Raw genomic sequence first — 12,332 nt, forward strand, 5'->3', positions numbered from 1 at the left:
AAGCTGGCGATCTCTGAGAGCCCTGCCTGCTCTGAGCTACTGGGTGTCAGCAGGACTGGCTTTAGGGACCACTTCTCTGCAGCCTTTCCCTGTCCCTCCCTCCCTGGCAGGATCTTTACCAAGGTGGTGCTGGAGGCGCCCCTGATCACCGAGAGCGCCCTGGAGGTGATTCGCAAGTACTGCGAGGATGAGGTGAGGAAGGTGCTGCAGGGCTTCTCCACCAGGGTGCCCAGCAGCTGGGGGACAGGGCCCTGCCCTTGGGGGTACAAAGGTACACAGCCTACACCTTCTGGCAGGGGCCCTTTGAGGGACCGGGCCCTTTGTCCAGGTTCCAGATCTGAATGGAGACAGAAGGGAGGCAACACAGACAGATCTCCAAGGCACCCTGCGAGTGGACTGGATTCTGGTGTCATCCCATATCCTCACACTCCCTCCAGCCCTCTGGCTGGTGTGGGTCTGGGGCAGACTGAATGGTGGGAATATAATGGTGGGGATGCTAGGCCTGGCTCATGACCCCTCGCCCTCCCACAGAGCCGCACCTACCTGGGCATGTCCACTCTCCGAGACCTGATCTTCAAGCGTCCGTCCCGCCAGTTCCAGTACTTGCATGTCCTGCTAGACCTCAGCTCCCACGAGAAGGACAAGGTGATCCCCCGGCCTGCCGCCACTGTCCGGGCTGGGCCGTACTCAAGCTAGCTATTTACGAAACCCTTTCTCCATCCTCATCGTCCAGCCCAGCCTCTTCATGCCCCCATGAAAGTTTCTTTTGGCAAGAGTTGGGGTTTTTGTCCCCCCAGTTTGCAATGGTATGAAGCAGCTGGTACTAGGGCTGCTGTGCTTGCCCCTTCTTGCAGTGTACACACACCCCTCCCCAGGAAGGGCAGCCCATTCTTGGTCTCGCTCCACCAGTGTGGTGAGCTCTTAAGGCCTGGCCCTGGGCTGGGAACTGACCCCCAGCAGAGAGCGAGGACACAGTACTCAGTGCTGTTAGCCCACGAGCACACGAACTGCGGGAGCCCCAGGGAGAGGTCTGGCCATCCAGCTGGGGTATGGGTAAGGGAGGTGGTTCAAGGAGGGCTTCCTGGAGGAGGGGATGTGTGAGCCAGGACCTCTCTAGGCAGAGGGAACAGCACATGCTGGGGTTGACTGGGGAGCTTTGACCCATCCCTCCTCCAGCCTTCGCCAGACTCCTACCCTGGTATCCTGTGTCACTGAGTGTGCCTTCCTGCCCTGGCCCTGGCCCTGGCCCTGTTATGCTGTGAGGACTCAGCAGTGACACCACCAGCCCTTGCCCTTCCTGCTGCCAGTAGGCAATGGCTGAGTGACACAGGATTTACCCAGCTTTGGAGAAGTGGTGGTAGCAGACAGGCATTCCAGGCAGGGATGTGCCAAGGCTCCTGTGCTGTGTCTCAAAGCCAGGGAGTGTGTGTCACTTTTAGGAAGTGAGGAAGCTTGGTCTGGGGGGAGTGTAGCAGGCAAGGCAAGGAACAATAGGAGATACGCTAAAGAGGTGGACAGCCAGCTCCTGAAGACGTGAGTCAGGCCTGGATTGTCCTTTCCTGAGCTACTGGCAGCCTTGGGCACAGGCACCTCAGCCTGGTTGGGGCCTTCCTCAGGCTCTGGCTGTTTTCACACTCGAGCTCTAAGCCGAGAAGAGCAGCCGCCTCCCCACCCCGACTCCATCGCGCCCCTCTCCCCTCAGGTACGTTCCCAGGCCCTGCTCTTCATCAAGCGCATGTACGAGAAGGAGCAGCTGCGAGAGTACGTGGAGAAATTCGCCCTCAACTACCTGCAGCTCCTGGTCCACCCCAACCCGCCGTCTGTGCTGTTTGGCGCCGACAAGGACACAGGTTTGGTGCAGGTTCATCAGATGGTACTGAGCAGCTGCCACGTCCCAGGCTCGGGGCTGGGCTTTGGGAGCGGAGATGAATGGGTGCCGAGCCAGTCCAGACCACTAGGGAAGACAACTAGATGACAAAGGCGGAGTCAGCAGGGTCGGGATGGGGAACCAGTGGGCTGTGGGAGCCCAGACGGGGCACCTAGCTTAGCCTGGGGGACATGGAGGGCTTCTTGGAGAAGGTGATTTGTGAGCCAGGACCTGATAGGCAGGTAGGTGTCTAATTTCTCAGCAAAGCCTCGAGTGCCCTAGAGTCACAGATGGGGGGACCCAGGCTCCAAGTAAATGCACCATTAAATGGGGGGGCCCGGTGCTGGGACAGGGAAGCACAGGGTTCTGAGAATACAGGAGACCTGTCCCACAGGGTGAGTGGGTACAAAAAAGAAGTTGGGAAGCTGCATTCCAGGCAAAGGGAACAGCATGTGCAAAGGCTCAGAAGTGTGGGGGTCTTGGGGAGCTGAGTGTGACCAGAGCAAGCGAGTAGCTAGGCAGGGGCTCCCCAACCAGGGCCACGCAGGTAGTACAGGCAAGGAGCTTGGCCGTTACCCTGAGGGCATGGGGCAGACAGGGAAGGATTCTGAGCAGAGAGACAGGGTCAGAGTTGACTCGAGGAAGATGGCTGGATTGGAAGTCAAAGACAGGAGGTGGGAATTCAGTGTGGAGGCTTCTCAGAGCGGGGAGGGTCCTGATGATCACCCTGGGGTGGGATCGGCCTGCCCCAGAACAGCTGGCATCCCAGTTCTGGCCCCCTCCTCTGCCTGCCCCCTCCTCTCGAGAACTGGCAGACACTGGGGGCTGGAGGGGTTTGGAGGAACATGGGGGCCAGCCTGACCCCTGCCCTGCCCGCAGAGGTGGCCGCGCCCTGGACCGAGGAGACAGTGAAGCAGTGTCTCTACCTCTACCTGGCCCTCCTGCCTCAGAACCACAAGCTTATCCACGAGCTGGCGGCTGTGTACACGGAGGCCATCGCAGACATCAAGCGGACAGTGCTGAGAGTCATCGAGCAGCCGGTGAGGCCCCGAGCCCTTTCCCTGCTCGCTCTCTCCACCTCAGCATGTGCTCAGCAGGGAGGGTGGCCACCCCTGGGCTGAGTGGCTCTGTACCTTACGGGATGCCCTCATGTCCATCAGTTTTGGGAACACAATGGGGCGCCTGGTGGATAAGAACCTGGAGTTGGCCAGACTTGGGTTCATACCCTGAGCTCGTCAGTAAACCGGGGGTGATAACTCAGCTCCCCCAGGCTTTTGCAAGGATCTGGTGAAGAGCTGCCAGCCTTCCCTGCATAGCTAATGGGAATCCTTAGCTGCCTTCCAAGAAGTCCTTCCTCTCCCATCCCTGGAGCTGCAGGGTCCCCCACCCTCTACCATGAGAAGCACCTCACTCACAGACTTGCACCTGGAATTCAGAACTACTGCCCTTCCAATCGGCAGCAGGATTTGAAACCACTTTTTTATGTCTCTACCTGAGACATTTTCATTACAGAAATGTTCGAACATTTCAAACATAAACAGGGAGAGAACGTTGCCACCCAGATTCAACAGCACCCTTGCCTGTAAAATGGGGCTAGTAGGATTGCTGTGAGGGTGAAGCAGATGGTTCTCCCCATGCTCAGGGTGAGCCAGCTACAGCCTATAGAGAAGTGAGCTCATGAACTGGGAGCTCCTAGAGGGCAGAGCTGTCGGCCTCAGTCACGATCCTAAATGTCTGTTGTGGAAGGAAGAAGTGAGCGTCCAGTACCCAGGCCCCGCCCTGTGTCTGGTGCTCAAGGCCGGCAGGCTCTGGAAGCCCTGGTCTGAGCCTGCAGCTGAGCTGGGGTGATGGTGTCATGAAAGGTGGGCAGGCAGGGGTCACTGATGCCTGGGGAAACCAGAAGACTTTTCACCAAGGAATTGAGGCACAAGGTCAGGTTATAAGCAGAGAAAGGAAGGAGCTGGATGAGGTTGGATCCAGTGAGATTGGGTGCAAGAGACAAGACGCTCCTGTGTCCCCAGCCACCCTGCCCCTGACACCCTGGACTCCCCTGAGCTCTCACCCTGGCCCTCATCCTGGGTGCCTTTGTCCTCCTGTTTGCGCAGCCCCTGCCCCAGGCCTCCCCTCTCATCCCCGTCTCTACCTGTAGATCCGAGGAATGGGCATGAACTCACCAGAGCTGCTCCTGCTGGTGGAGAACTGTCCCAAAGGGGCGGAGACACTGGTCACCCGATGTCTGCACAGCCTCACAGACAAAGGTGCCCCCCAGGAAGCCTCCCCATCCTTTTCCTTCACCTCCTGGCCTTGCCCACAGTCACCCCTGCCTGGCCTTCCCATGACCTGGGGCTGAGAACCACTGGGTCCCGAGATCAGTGGGCCTCTTGTGGGTCTCTCCCCATCTTTCGACCTCCGTTTCTCCATCTCGAACAGTGTGTTGCTAACTGCATTTGAGAAACCAAGGGCCAAAACACACCTGAAATTGAGGTGTCCCCCCAACACCCTACCCCGTCCCTCCTCCCTCCTAGTACGCACCCCAAGTCCCAACACCTGTCCTCCTGCCTCTCCTTCTGCCTGCAGTCCCTCCCTCCCCAGAGCTGGTGAAGCGAGTCCGGGACCTATACCACAAGCGCCTGCCTGACGTCCGCTTCCTCATCCCCGTGCTCAATGGTCTGGAGAAGGTAGGGTGCTGGGACGCCCCACTGCCCTCGCTGGACAGGGCCGGCAGCAGATCAGCTCGCTTCCTGCAGTAGTTGAGCCAGAGGCAAAAAGAGAAGGTGGGATGATATCTAGCTTCTGGTCCGAAATCCTAGAAGCGCCCAACACCGAGGTACCCCAGAATGCTATGAGCTCTGCCTCATCCTTCTCTGTGACCTCAAGCAAGTCACTTACCCTCCCTGAGCCTCCATTCCCTCATCTGCAGATGAGCTCTGCTGGCGCAGTAAACGCTCGACTGCTAACCAAAAGGTTGGTGGTTCGAACCTACCCAGCAGCTCTGTGGGAGGAAAACCTGGAGAACTGCTCCAGTAAAGATGACAGCCTAAAAAACCCTATGGGGCAGCTCCGCTCTGTCATGTGGGTGCGCTGTGAGTCGAAATTAACAGCATCTAACAACAAAATGAGGATCACAGTGCCTCTCTCCCCCATCTTATCCTGAGGCCTGAGTGAAACATGTAGTGAGCCCCTCCCCTTGAGCATGTCCTTCCCTGACCAGGTCTTTTCCCTAACGGCTGTGGGGCCTTGCGTGAGCCTCTAGGGCCCCATCTGTAGTCAGCAAGAGAGTATGGGTGTGTGGTGGTTCCCCCGGCCCGTGGGATGTGCTACGTGGAGGGACTCAGGAGGGGAATAACATGACAGGGGCATGTTGGGCCCAGTGAGCTGAGGAGAAAGCCCAGCCCCAAGGGGCAGAGGGAATGGTGAGAGAAAGAAAGCATTGGAGGGGTTTGGTGTGGCCAGATCCTGCCCCTCCACTCCCCAGGGCAAGCAGAGGAGGCAGCTTGTAGGGGAAGGGGGTGTATCTGACCTGCCCCCTGTCCTTCTCCCTGTAGAAAGAGGTGATCCAGGCCCTGCCCAAACTCATCAAACTCAACCCCATCGTGGTGAAAGAGGTCTTCAACCGCCTGCTGGGCACCCAGCACGGTAGGTGATGCCCCACTCAGCCAGTACAGTTCCCTCCCCCTTGGGTCCCTGTGCCCAGACTCCTCCCTCAGGTCTCCACCGCACCCCCAGCCATGTAGGAGGTGAGGTGGGGAGTGCGGGGGTAGCTGATGCCATCTCTAGGGGCTGCCCCCAGACACACTGTCTGAACGTCTGCTCCAGAGCACTGGCAGCCCTCCTCTGGCAGTGGTGACGGTGGCTTCATCTGTGCTGGGCCCTGCCCCTGGCTGAGCCAGTTACTGCTGTGTTTCCTCTCCAAGTGCCTCCCTGTCCAGGACCCAGCTATCCTCCAAGGCACCCTCAGCCTCGGGCTCCACCCCTGCCTTTCTTCAGGTCTTGCCTGAGCCCCTCACGCTGTGGATGACAGGCATTTGGTCTGACACGAGGCTTTGGGGTACATTTTAAAAAAAGAAAGAGTGAAGCACTCAACTTAGGAAAATGACCAAGTCAGTTAAAAATGGATTCCTTGCCTCACACCCCAGTGGCTGGTACCAGGGCAGGAGTGAGGCTAGCTAGAGCTCCACAGGTAACCTGATGATTTGGGGGAAAAAAAAAAAAGGACAAGTGTCTGAGAACATAAAACGGCAACATCCGAGCACCATCTCCCCCAGCTTCCTTCCCCGCAGGGCCCACTCCACCAGGACCCCTGGGCTGTGGAAGGTTCCAGACAATGGTTTGCAAGTCCACTGCCTGGCCCCATCCTGTCCTGTCCAGTAAATGCCCATGAGCGTATGTGCTGTGAGGCTAGTTCTGGGGACTCAGGGGTGGGGCCCCATCCTAGCCCTGCCCTCTTGGGTGCACAGCCCAGTGAGGGACAGAAATACCTTTAACCTGCTTGGTGTTGCTTTAAAGAGGGTAGGAGCCCTATATGGGCAAGGAGGGGAGTGAGATGAAGGCCTTAGGCTCCCAGAGGAAGTCCTCTCATCCTGCTTCCTCTTCTTGTGCTCTCAGTCTCTTTCTTCCCCAACTCCAACCTTTTGTCCCCAGGCCCTCTCTAAGCAGACAAGAGTCTTGTCTTCATTCACTGTGTCCAGTCTGGGGAGCTCGGACCTATCTCTTCACCTCAACTTCTGTGCTGTTTCCTCCCCCCACCCCCGTCTCACCCGCTGCAGGTGAAGGGAACTCCGCCCTGTCCCCCCTGAACCCTGGAGAGCTTCTGATCGCATTACACAACATCGACACGGTGAAGTGCGACATGAAGTCTATCATCAAAGGTGAGGCGCTGTCCCCCACAACAGGTACCCACAGGCCTCCCTCGCTGGGATCCGCCAAGTTGGAGATTGTGCTTCCTGCGGCCCCGCCTCAGAGCTCCAGAAAGCTCTCCTGCCTGTCCTTCCCACCTTTCTCTCTTTCCCCATCTAAGGACCCAGTGCCCTGCTAGGCACTGGCACAGAGTAGCCCAGGAGAAATGTGGGGCGTGCCTTCCTCCCCTAGCCCCGGCCAAGGGACAGAGGGAGCAAACCCCACAGCTGAGCAGGCTTAGAGTCCCAGCTGGCAAGCAGATTGATTCGGGACTTGAACCCGGAGAGCTGTGCACCTAGGCACTTCTAGACTGAGAATAGAGTCCACGTCCAACCTGGGCCCTAAGGCAGGGGGGCAGCTCTGGCTGGCTGTGGCCATCTACAGTATCACGGTAGTGTCATTCACCAAGAGTTTATTCTCAGCCAGCCTCTCCCCGAGTGCCTTGCAGGCCTGCTCCTGCTGAACCCTCGCCACACAGTCTGGTAAGTATGATGATGGGAAACAGAGGCTCCAGAGGTTAAGTAACTTGCCCAGGGTCACACAGCTGCTAAGTGGTGTAGTGGAAAAATACAGACTCTGAAGTCAAATGAACCTGAGTTGGAATCTCCGCTGTCCCTGTTCCACCTACATGAAGCACCTGGGGCCTCGGGACCGCCGCCCTGAGAAGGCCTCTCCTCAGTTCCCCAGCGCTCCCCTCCATCCCTCTCCCCAGGGTCAGCCTTTCCCACCCAGGTGGAGGCCCTTACTGTCACCCTCTCTACTCAGAAGAAAACTTTTCTTTGATTGTTCCTCTATTGGAAAAGAAGAACGAGGAGGAAGAGTTCCTTCTGTGGCTACATAGTTTCGTGTTAGCCTGAAATGGCTTCTTCAGCTATTGATTAGCCTTCCTCAGCAAGTTCTTTCAGAAACTGGGTGTCAGGTCAAGAGAGGGACTGGGAGAGGTTCAAGTCCATATTCAGGCTGGAAGGGGAAAGACATTGAACAGAGGGGCAGTAGGTTAAGATCTGGGTAATGGAAAGTGCTAGTCCTGGAGTGTGGTCTGTTGGGCGCCCAGAGCAAAGTTAGGAACCCACTCCCAAGAACAGTATGCTCACACAGTTTGTGTGCAGTTTTAGGGGACTCGTGGGTACCCCTCACAAAGCCCACTCGGACCCAGCTCTAAAGCCTCTGCTCTGCCCAGCCCCCCATGATACGTGGAAGAGGCAAGGCCCAGGGAGAGAGAGGGCTTTGCCGCGGGTCACACAGGCCTTGGAGGTGTCAGCAAGTCCTGCCCCATCCTTTTCTCACAAGGAGCCCTTAGCATGGCCTTTTTCTCCCTGGGCCCACACACAGCCTCCATCCCTGCTGAGTTCTCAGCAGCCCTCCAGCCAGTCTTCCACCTGCTATTCGTTTCCCCAGTCCGGCCTGTTCCTGTTCCCAGCACATGTATGTTTTTCTCCTGCTCGAGTACTACAGCAAGTCCTGCTTGTGCTAGGAGCCCCCTGTACTCGAAGTTCTAGGGTGACAAAAGCCCAGTGTTTTTGTGTGGCCCTTGAGTCCCCAGTGCCTGATCATGTATACACAGGCGTTCCTGGCACTCACACCTTCCAGAGGCCCCCCTCTCTGTGGTGAATGCTTCTGTAACTAGACCTGCCCCAGTGCTCTGCTGGTCAACTAAGAAAACTGTCCTTCTGCTGTCTGTGCTTTCCTGGGGCTCACAGTCCATCGCAGAGACAGACCTGTACCCACACAGTGACAACCAGAGTGGGTGGGCCTGGGTTGGGGGTGCCAGACAGCCTGAGTGTGGGGCATCAGGGAGGGCTTCCTGGAGGAGTCACCAGAGCTGAGCCCACTGAGGGATGAGTAGGGGTGAGCTGGCAGGGAGGAGATGGTCCAGGAGAAAGGAATAACAACTACGGAGTCAAGGGATGCAGGGTTGAACTGGCTGGATTTTAGGGCTTGGGGCAGGGGCCTGATCTAGAGATGAAGTGAGCCTGGAGCCAGTAGGAAACCACACAGGTCTCAGGCCACAGGGGTGGGCAGGTAGACTTGATCTCTAGAGGCCCCAGAGTGGAGGATGGCTTAGAGAACTATGTGGGGGGCCTGGGAGAGAGCTGAGGGGAGGTAGGTTCTGGAAGCATGAAGAGGCAGAGCAGGCAGGGCCCAGTGACCCCCTGTGAGGAGGAAGAGGAGGTGCTTCCTGGCTTTCTGGCAGGTTGTCTCTGGCACAGTCCTCACCATCTGCACTCTCATTCCTCTGCCCCTTTGGCCTAGAGCCCCAGCCTGCTCTCTGCCTGCCTCTCTATAATACTTCAATCCCCCAGCTTCCCGCTCCAGTCCTCCCATTCCTTATAGGCACTCCCACCCCATCCTGCTCCCAATTTGCCTCTCAAGGATCAGGGGCCTCTCTTCTGGCTCAATAAAGACTTCCTGGCCAACACACTCACATGGCAAGTCGTGTTTGGGGAATAAGGGGTCCCGAGGCAACTCCTGGGGTCTCCCATTAGCACAGGAAATCAAGGCACCACTCCTCACTCCTGAGGGAACAGACCCCAAGGCCTGCCCTGGTCTGCCCATCTTGGTTGCTGTGTGGTGCCAGCCCTCCTTGGGCCCTTCCCTTCCCGGCCCTGGGTACAGAGTTGGGGTGCTCATCCTAGGCCCAGACCTCGTTCTCTTGCGCCTTCCTTCCTTTCAACTCTACCGTCTCTGCATCCCCTACATAACCCTAGGCAGGGTGTCCTCCCCATCATCCTGGCAGAGTGCAAGCCTTCTGGCCTGGCCAGGGTTGGGGAGTGGCAGTCCCTTGAACAGCCTGAAGGTGGCAAGACATCTCTTTACCCTGTGGTGGAGTTTTAAGGAAGTCAGCAGCTGCCTGTCCTCCGCAGGGGGAGGGACTGTCCCACCCCTGTCAAGCCAGAATGGGTCTCCGGGGGTTGGCAATGTCTCCCTCCCACCAGCCTTTGAGAGGGCTGTCCCGCAAAGAGAAGGGGCCAGGGTCTCCCCACTGCACTCAGCATGGGGTTTTCCAAGGGCTGGGCCAATATCCCCTCAGAAGAGGGCCTGTGCTGGGCAGGGGTGTCTTCCTGTCTGGTCAGGAGCTTCAGCAAGTCAGGGCTGGGGCTTCCCTCATGGGCAGACCACAAGGCTGAGGCTGTTGGAGGGTGTGGGCTCCCACCTCTCGGGACAGCTGGGCAGAGAGGACAGGCCCGCTTTCTGGCCTCCTGACAGCGACCAACCTGTGCTTCGCTGAGCGGAACGTGTACACGTCGGAGGTGCTGGCCGTGGTGATGCAGCAGCTGATGGAGCAGAGCCCCCTGCCCATGCTGCTCATGAGGACCGTCATCCAGTCCCTGACCATGTATCCCCGGCTGGGGGGCTTCGTCATGAACATCCTGTCCCGCCTCATCATGAAGCAGGTAACCACCCATCCCCATGTGGGTGTTTCCAGCCTCTGCCTTCCTCCCCTCCCGCACCCCAGAGGGAGCCCGGATGAGGAGGCTCTCCAGGACTGCCCAGCCCTCAGCCCTGCCTCCTGCCAAGTCAAGGCAGGGCCCAGGGATCTGGGGTTCAGACACCTAAAGGGTAGAGACATGAGTGCTGGTGTAGGGGTGAGAGAGGTGCTAGACTCCAGGGACAGGCACCCAAGAAAGGCATGGCTGCCTCCCCACACAGCGCACTGGAGGATGGCCCAGTTTGTCAAGAGAAGCTGCAACTCTGGGTTCTCAGAAAATACCTCGGTGCAACAGAAAGCAAGCCCCAGTCTGGATGTGGCCCACAGGTGGCCACTGTGCAGTACCTGGCCCCGAGGTTACAATGGAACAGACAGGCCTGGGCTCAGGTTTCGGTTCCACCTCTTTAACACCTATGGGACCCCAGACAAGTCCCCACACGTTCCTGGGCCCTGTCTGTGTGACAGGGCCATCTCGACCTCCCAGTGCCGTGTCCTCACAAAGCACGAGAGTGCTGTGAGAGGACAGCTCTCAACACTCCTGCCCTTTTCCCAATTACCCTCCTTCTCCAGCGCCTGGTTGAGGGAAGAGGAGGCTGCCCAGCGGGAGGCCAGGCCATGGAGCCTGAAGAGTCTATGATCTCTGTGACTGTGGGGATTTTGGCACCTCAGGGCCCCATTCTGGCCCCTTCCTGGCACAGTCTCTCGCCAGGTTCTGAGGCTGGGGGGCTGCCCACCTCCCTCACAGCCGCTCTCCCCTATCCATCCAGGTGTGGAAGTACCCCAAGGTGTGGGAGGGCTTCATCAAGTGCTGCCAGCGCACCAAGCCCCAAAGCTTCCAGGTCATCCTGCAGCTGCCACCCCAGCAGCTGGACGCTGTATTTGACAAGTGCCCTGAGCTCCGCGAGCCCCTGCTGGCCCATGTCCGCTCATTCACACCCCACCAGGTACCCCAGGGGTCTCAGGGACTGGCTGGGGTGGCCAGAGGGGAGCCCTGCACTGCTACAGGTCCCTGGCTTTGGGGTGCACAAGAGGGGTCCCCAGCCAGAGCTCCCCACAGTGCCCCATCCTGCTCTTCACCTGTTCTAGCAAGCACACATCCCCAACTCCATCATGGCCATCCTGGAGGCCAGTGGCAAGCAGGAGACGGAGGCCAAGGAGGCACCTGCGGGGCCCCTGGAAGAGGTGAGGCTTCTGCAGCCCTCCCTCCCATGACGCCCTCCCCACCCCAAGAGGATGCTCCTGCTCAGGGGTGGGCTGGGGGGACAGCTGCTCGGCATTCCCTGTGGCCACAGTGAAGCTGCTGCTGCCCTGCCCCGTACCATCCGCCTACCTCCGCCCTCTCACCAGCCCACGTAGTCTCTTCTTTCCCCACCTACCACCCTGAGAGCAGCCGGGTCCGCCCAGCACTCACCCAAGCTGCGCATCTCTGTGCCCCTTCCCACATCCAGGATGACCTGGAACCCCTGGCCCTGGCGCCGGCCCCGGCCCCAGCCCCCCGGCCCCCTCAGGACCTCATCGGCCTACGGCTGGCCCAGGAGAAGGCCCTAAAGCGGCAGCTAGAGGAGGAACAGAAGCTGAAGCCGGGAGGAGCAGGGGTCTCTTCCTCCTCCGCCGCCTCCTCTTCCTCGGCACGGCCAGGCCCTCCCCCACCCGAGGAAGCCATGGATTTCCGGGAGGAGGGGTCCGAGTGCGAGACCCCCGCCATCTTCATCAGCAAGGACGATGACTTGGGGCTGACCGAAGCCGCGCTCCTGGACACGAGTCTTGAGGGGCCCTTACCCAAGGTAGAGACGGTCGCCTCAGAGAGGCAAAGGAGGACACAAGCCAGGGCCCCCGGGTGATGTTTGTGCGCTCGGTTCCCAAGCTGGTGAGGGTAGGGCCTGAAGGAAAGCTGAGAGGTGGGACTGCCCTATCACTGACCAGCTCCCTTTGTCACCAGGAGGCAGCAGCAGCGGGTGGGCTGACCGCAAAGGAGGAGCGGAGCCCCCAGACCCTTGGCCCTGCCGGAGAAGACACCGTGAAGACCCCCAGCCCAGCCACCGAGGAAGCCGGGGAGCCCGAGATCAAGGGAAACAGTTGACCGGGCTTGGGAGGGGCGCGGTGTGGGCGGGCGGGGCGGGGCTTTGCTTTTCGGAAAAT

At 59.0% G+C, this 12,332-nt stretch overlaps 1 protein-coding gene across 2 annotated transcripts in view; it reads left to right on the forward strand.

Annotated features, from left to right (window-relative positions):
* SYMPK (symplekin scaffold protein) overlaps positions 1 to 12,300 on the forward strand; it is a 36,690-nt gene extending 24,390 nt beyond the window's left edge. For both annotated transcript variants that reach the window (XM_049900884.1, XM_049900885.1), the window contains exons 15-27: positions 111 to 192; positions 532 to 645; positions 1,703 to 1,850; positions 2,747 to 2,907; positions 4,017 to 4,125; positions 4,445 to 4,545; positions 5,413 to 5,503; positions 6,634 to 6,735; positions 9,971 to 10,158; positions 10,961 to 11,137; positions 11,280 to 11,375; positions 11,642 to 11,977; positions 12,133 to 12,300. In XM_049900884.1, coding sequence (XP_049756841.1) covers positions 111 to 192; positions 532 to 645; positions 1,703 to 1,850; positions 2,747 to 2,907; positions 4,017 to 4,125; positions 4,445 to 4,545; positions 5,413 to 5,503; positions 6,634 to 6,735; positions 9,971 to 10,158; positions 10,961 to 11,137; positions 11,280 to 11,375; positions 11,642 to 11,977; positions 12,133 to 12,273 — 1,846 coding nt within the window. In that variant the 3' untranslated portion in view covers positions 12,274 to 12,300. The remainder of the gene's footprint in view (positions 1 to 110; positions 193 to 531; positions 646 to 1,702; positions 1,851 to 2,746; positions 2,908 to 4,016; positions 4,126 to 4,444; positions 4,546 to 5,412; positions 5,504 to 6,633; positions 6,736 to 9,970; positions 10,159 to 10,960; positions 11,138 to 11,279; positions 11,376 to 11,641; positions 11,978 to 12,132) is intronic.
* The last annotated feature ends 32 nt before the right edge of the window (positions 12,301 to 12,332 follow it).

The sequence above is a fragment of the Elephas maximus genome, chromosome 11 (assembly GCF_024166365.1).
Source record: "Elephas maximus indicus isolate mEleMax1 chromosome 11, mEleMax1 primary haplotype, whole genome shotgun sequence".
NCBI classification, from domain to species: Eukaryota; Metazoa; Chordata; class Mammalia; order Proboscidea; family Elephantidae; genus Elephas; species Elephas maximus.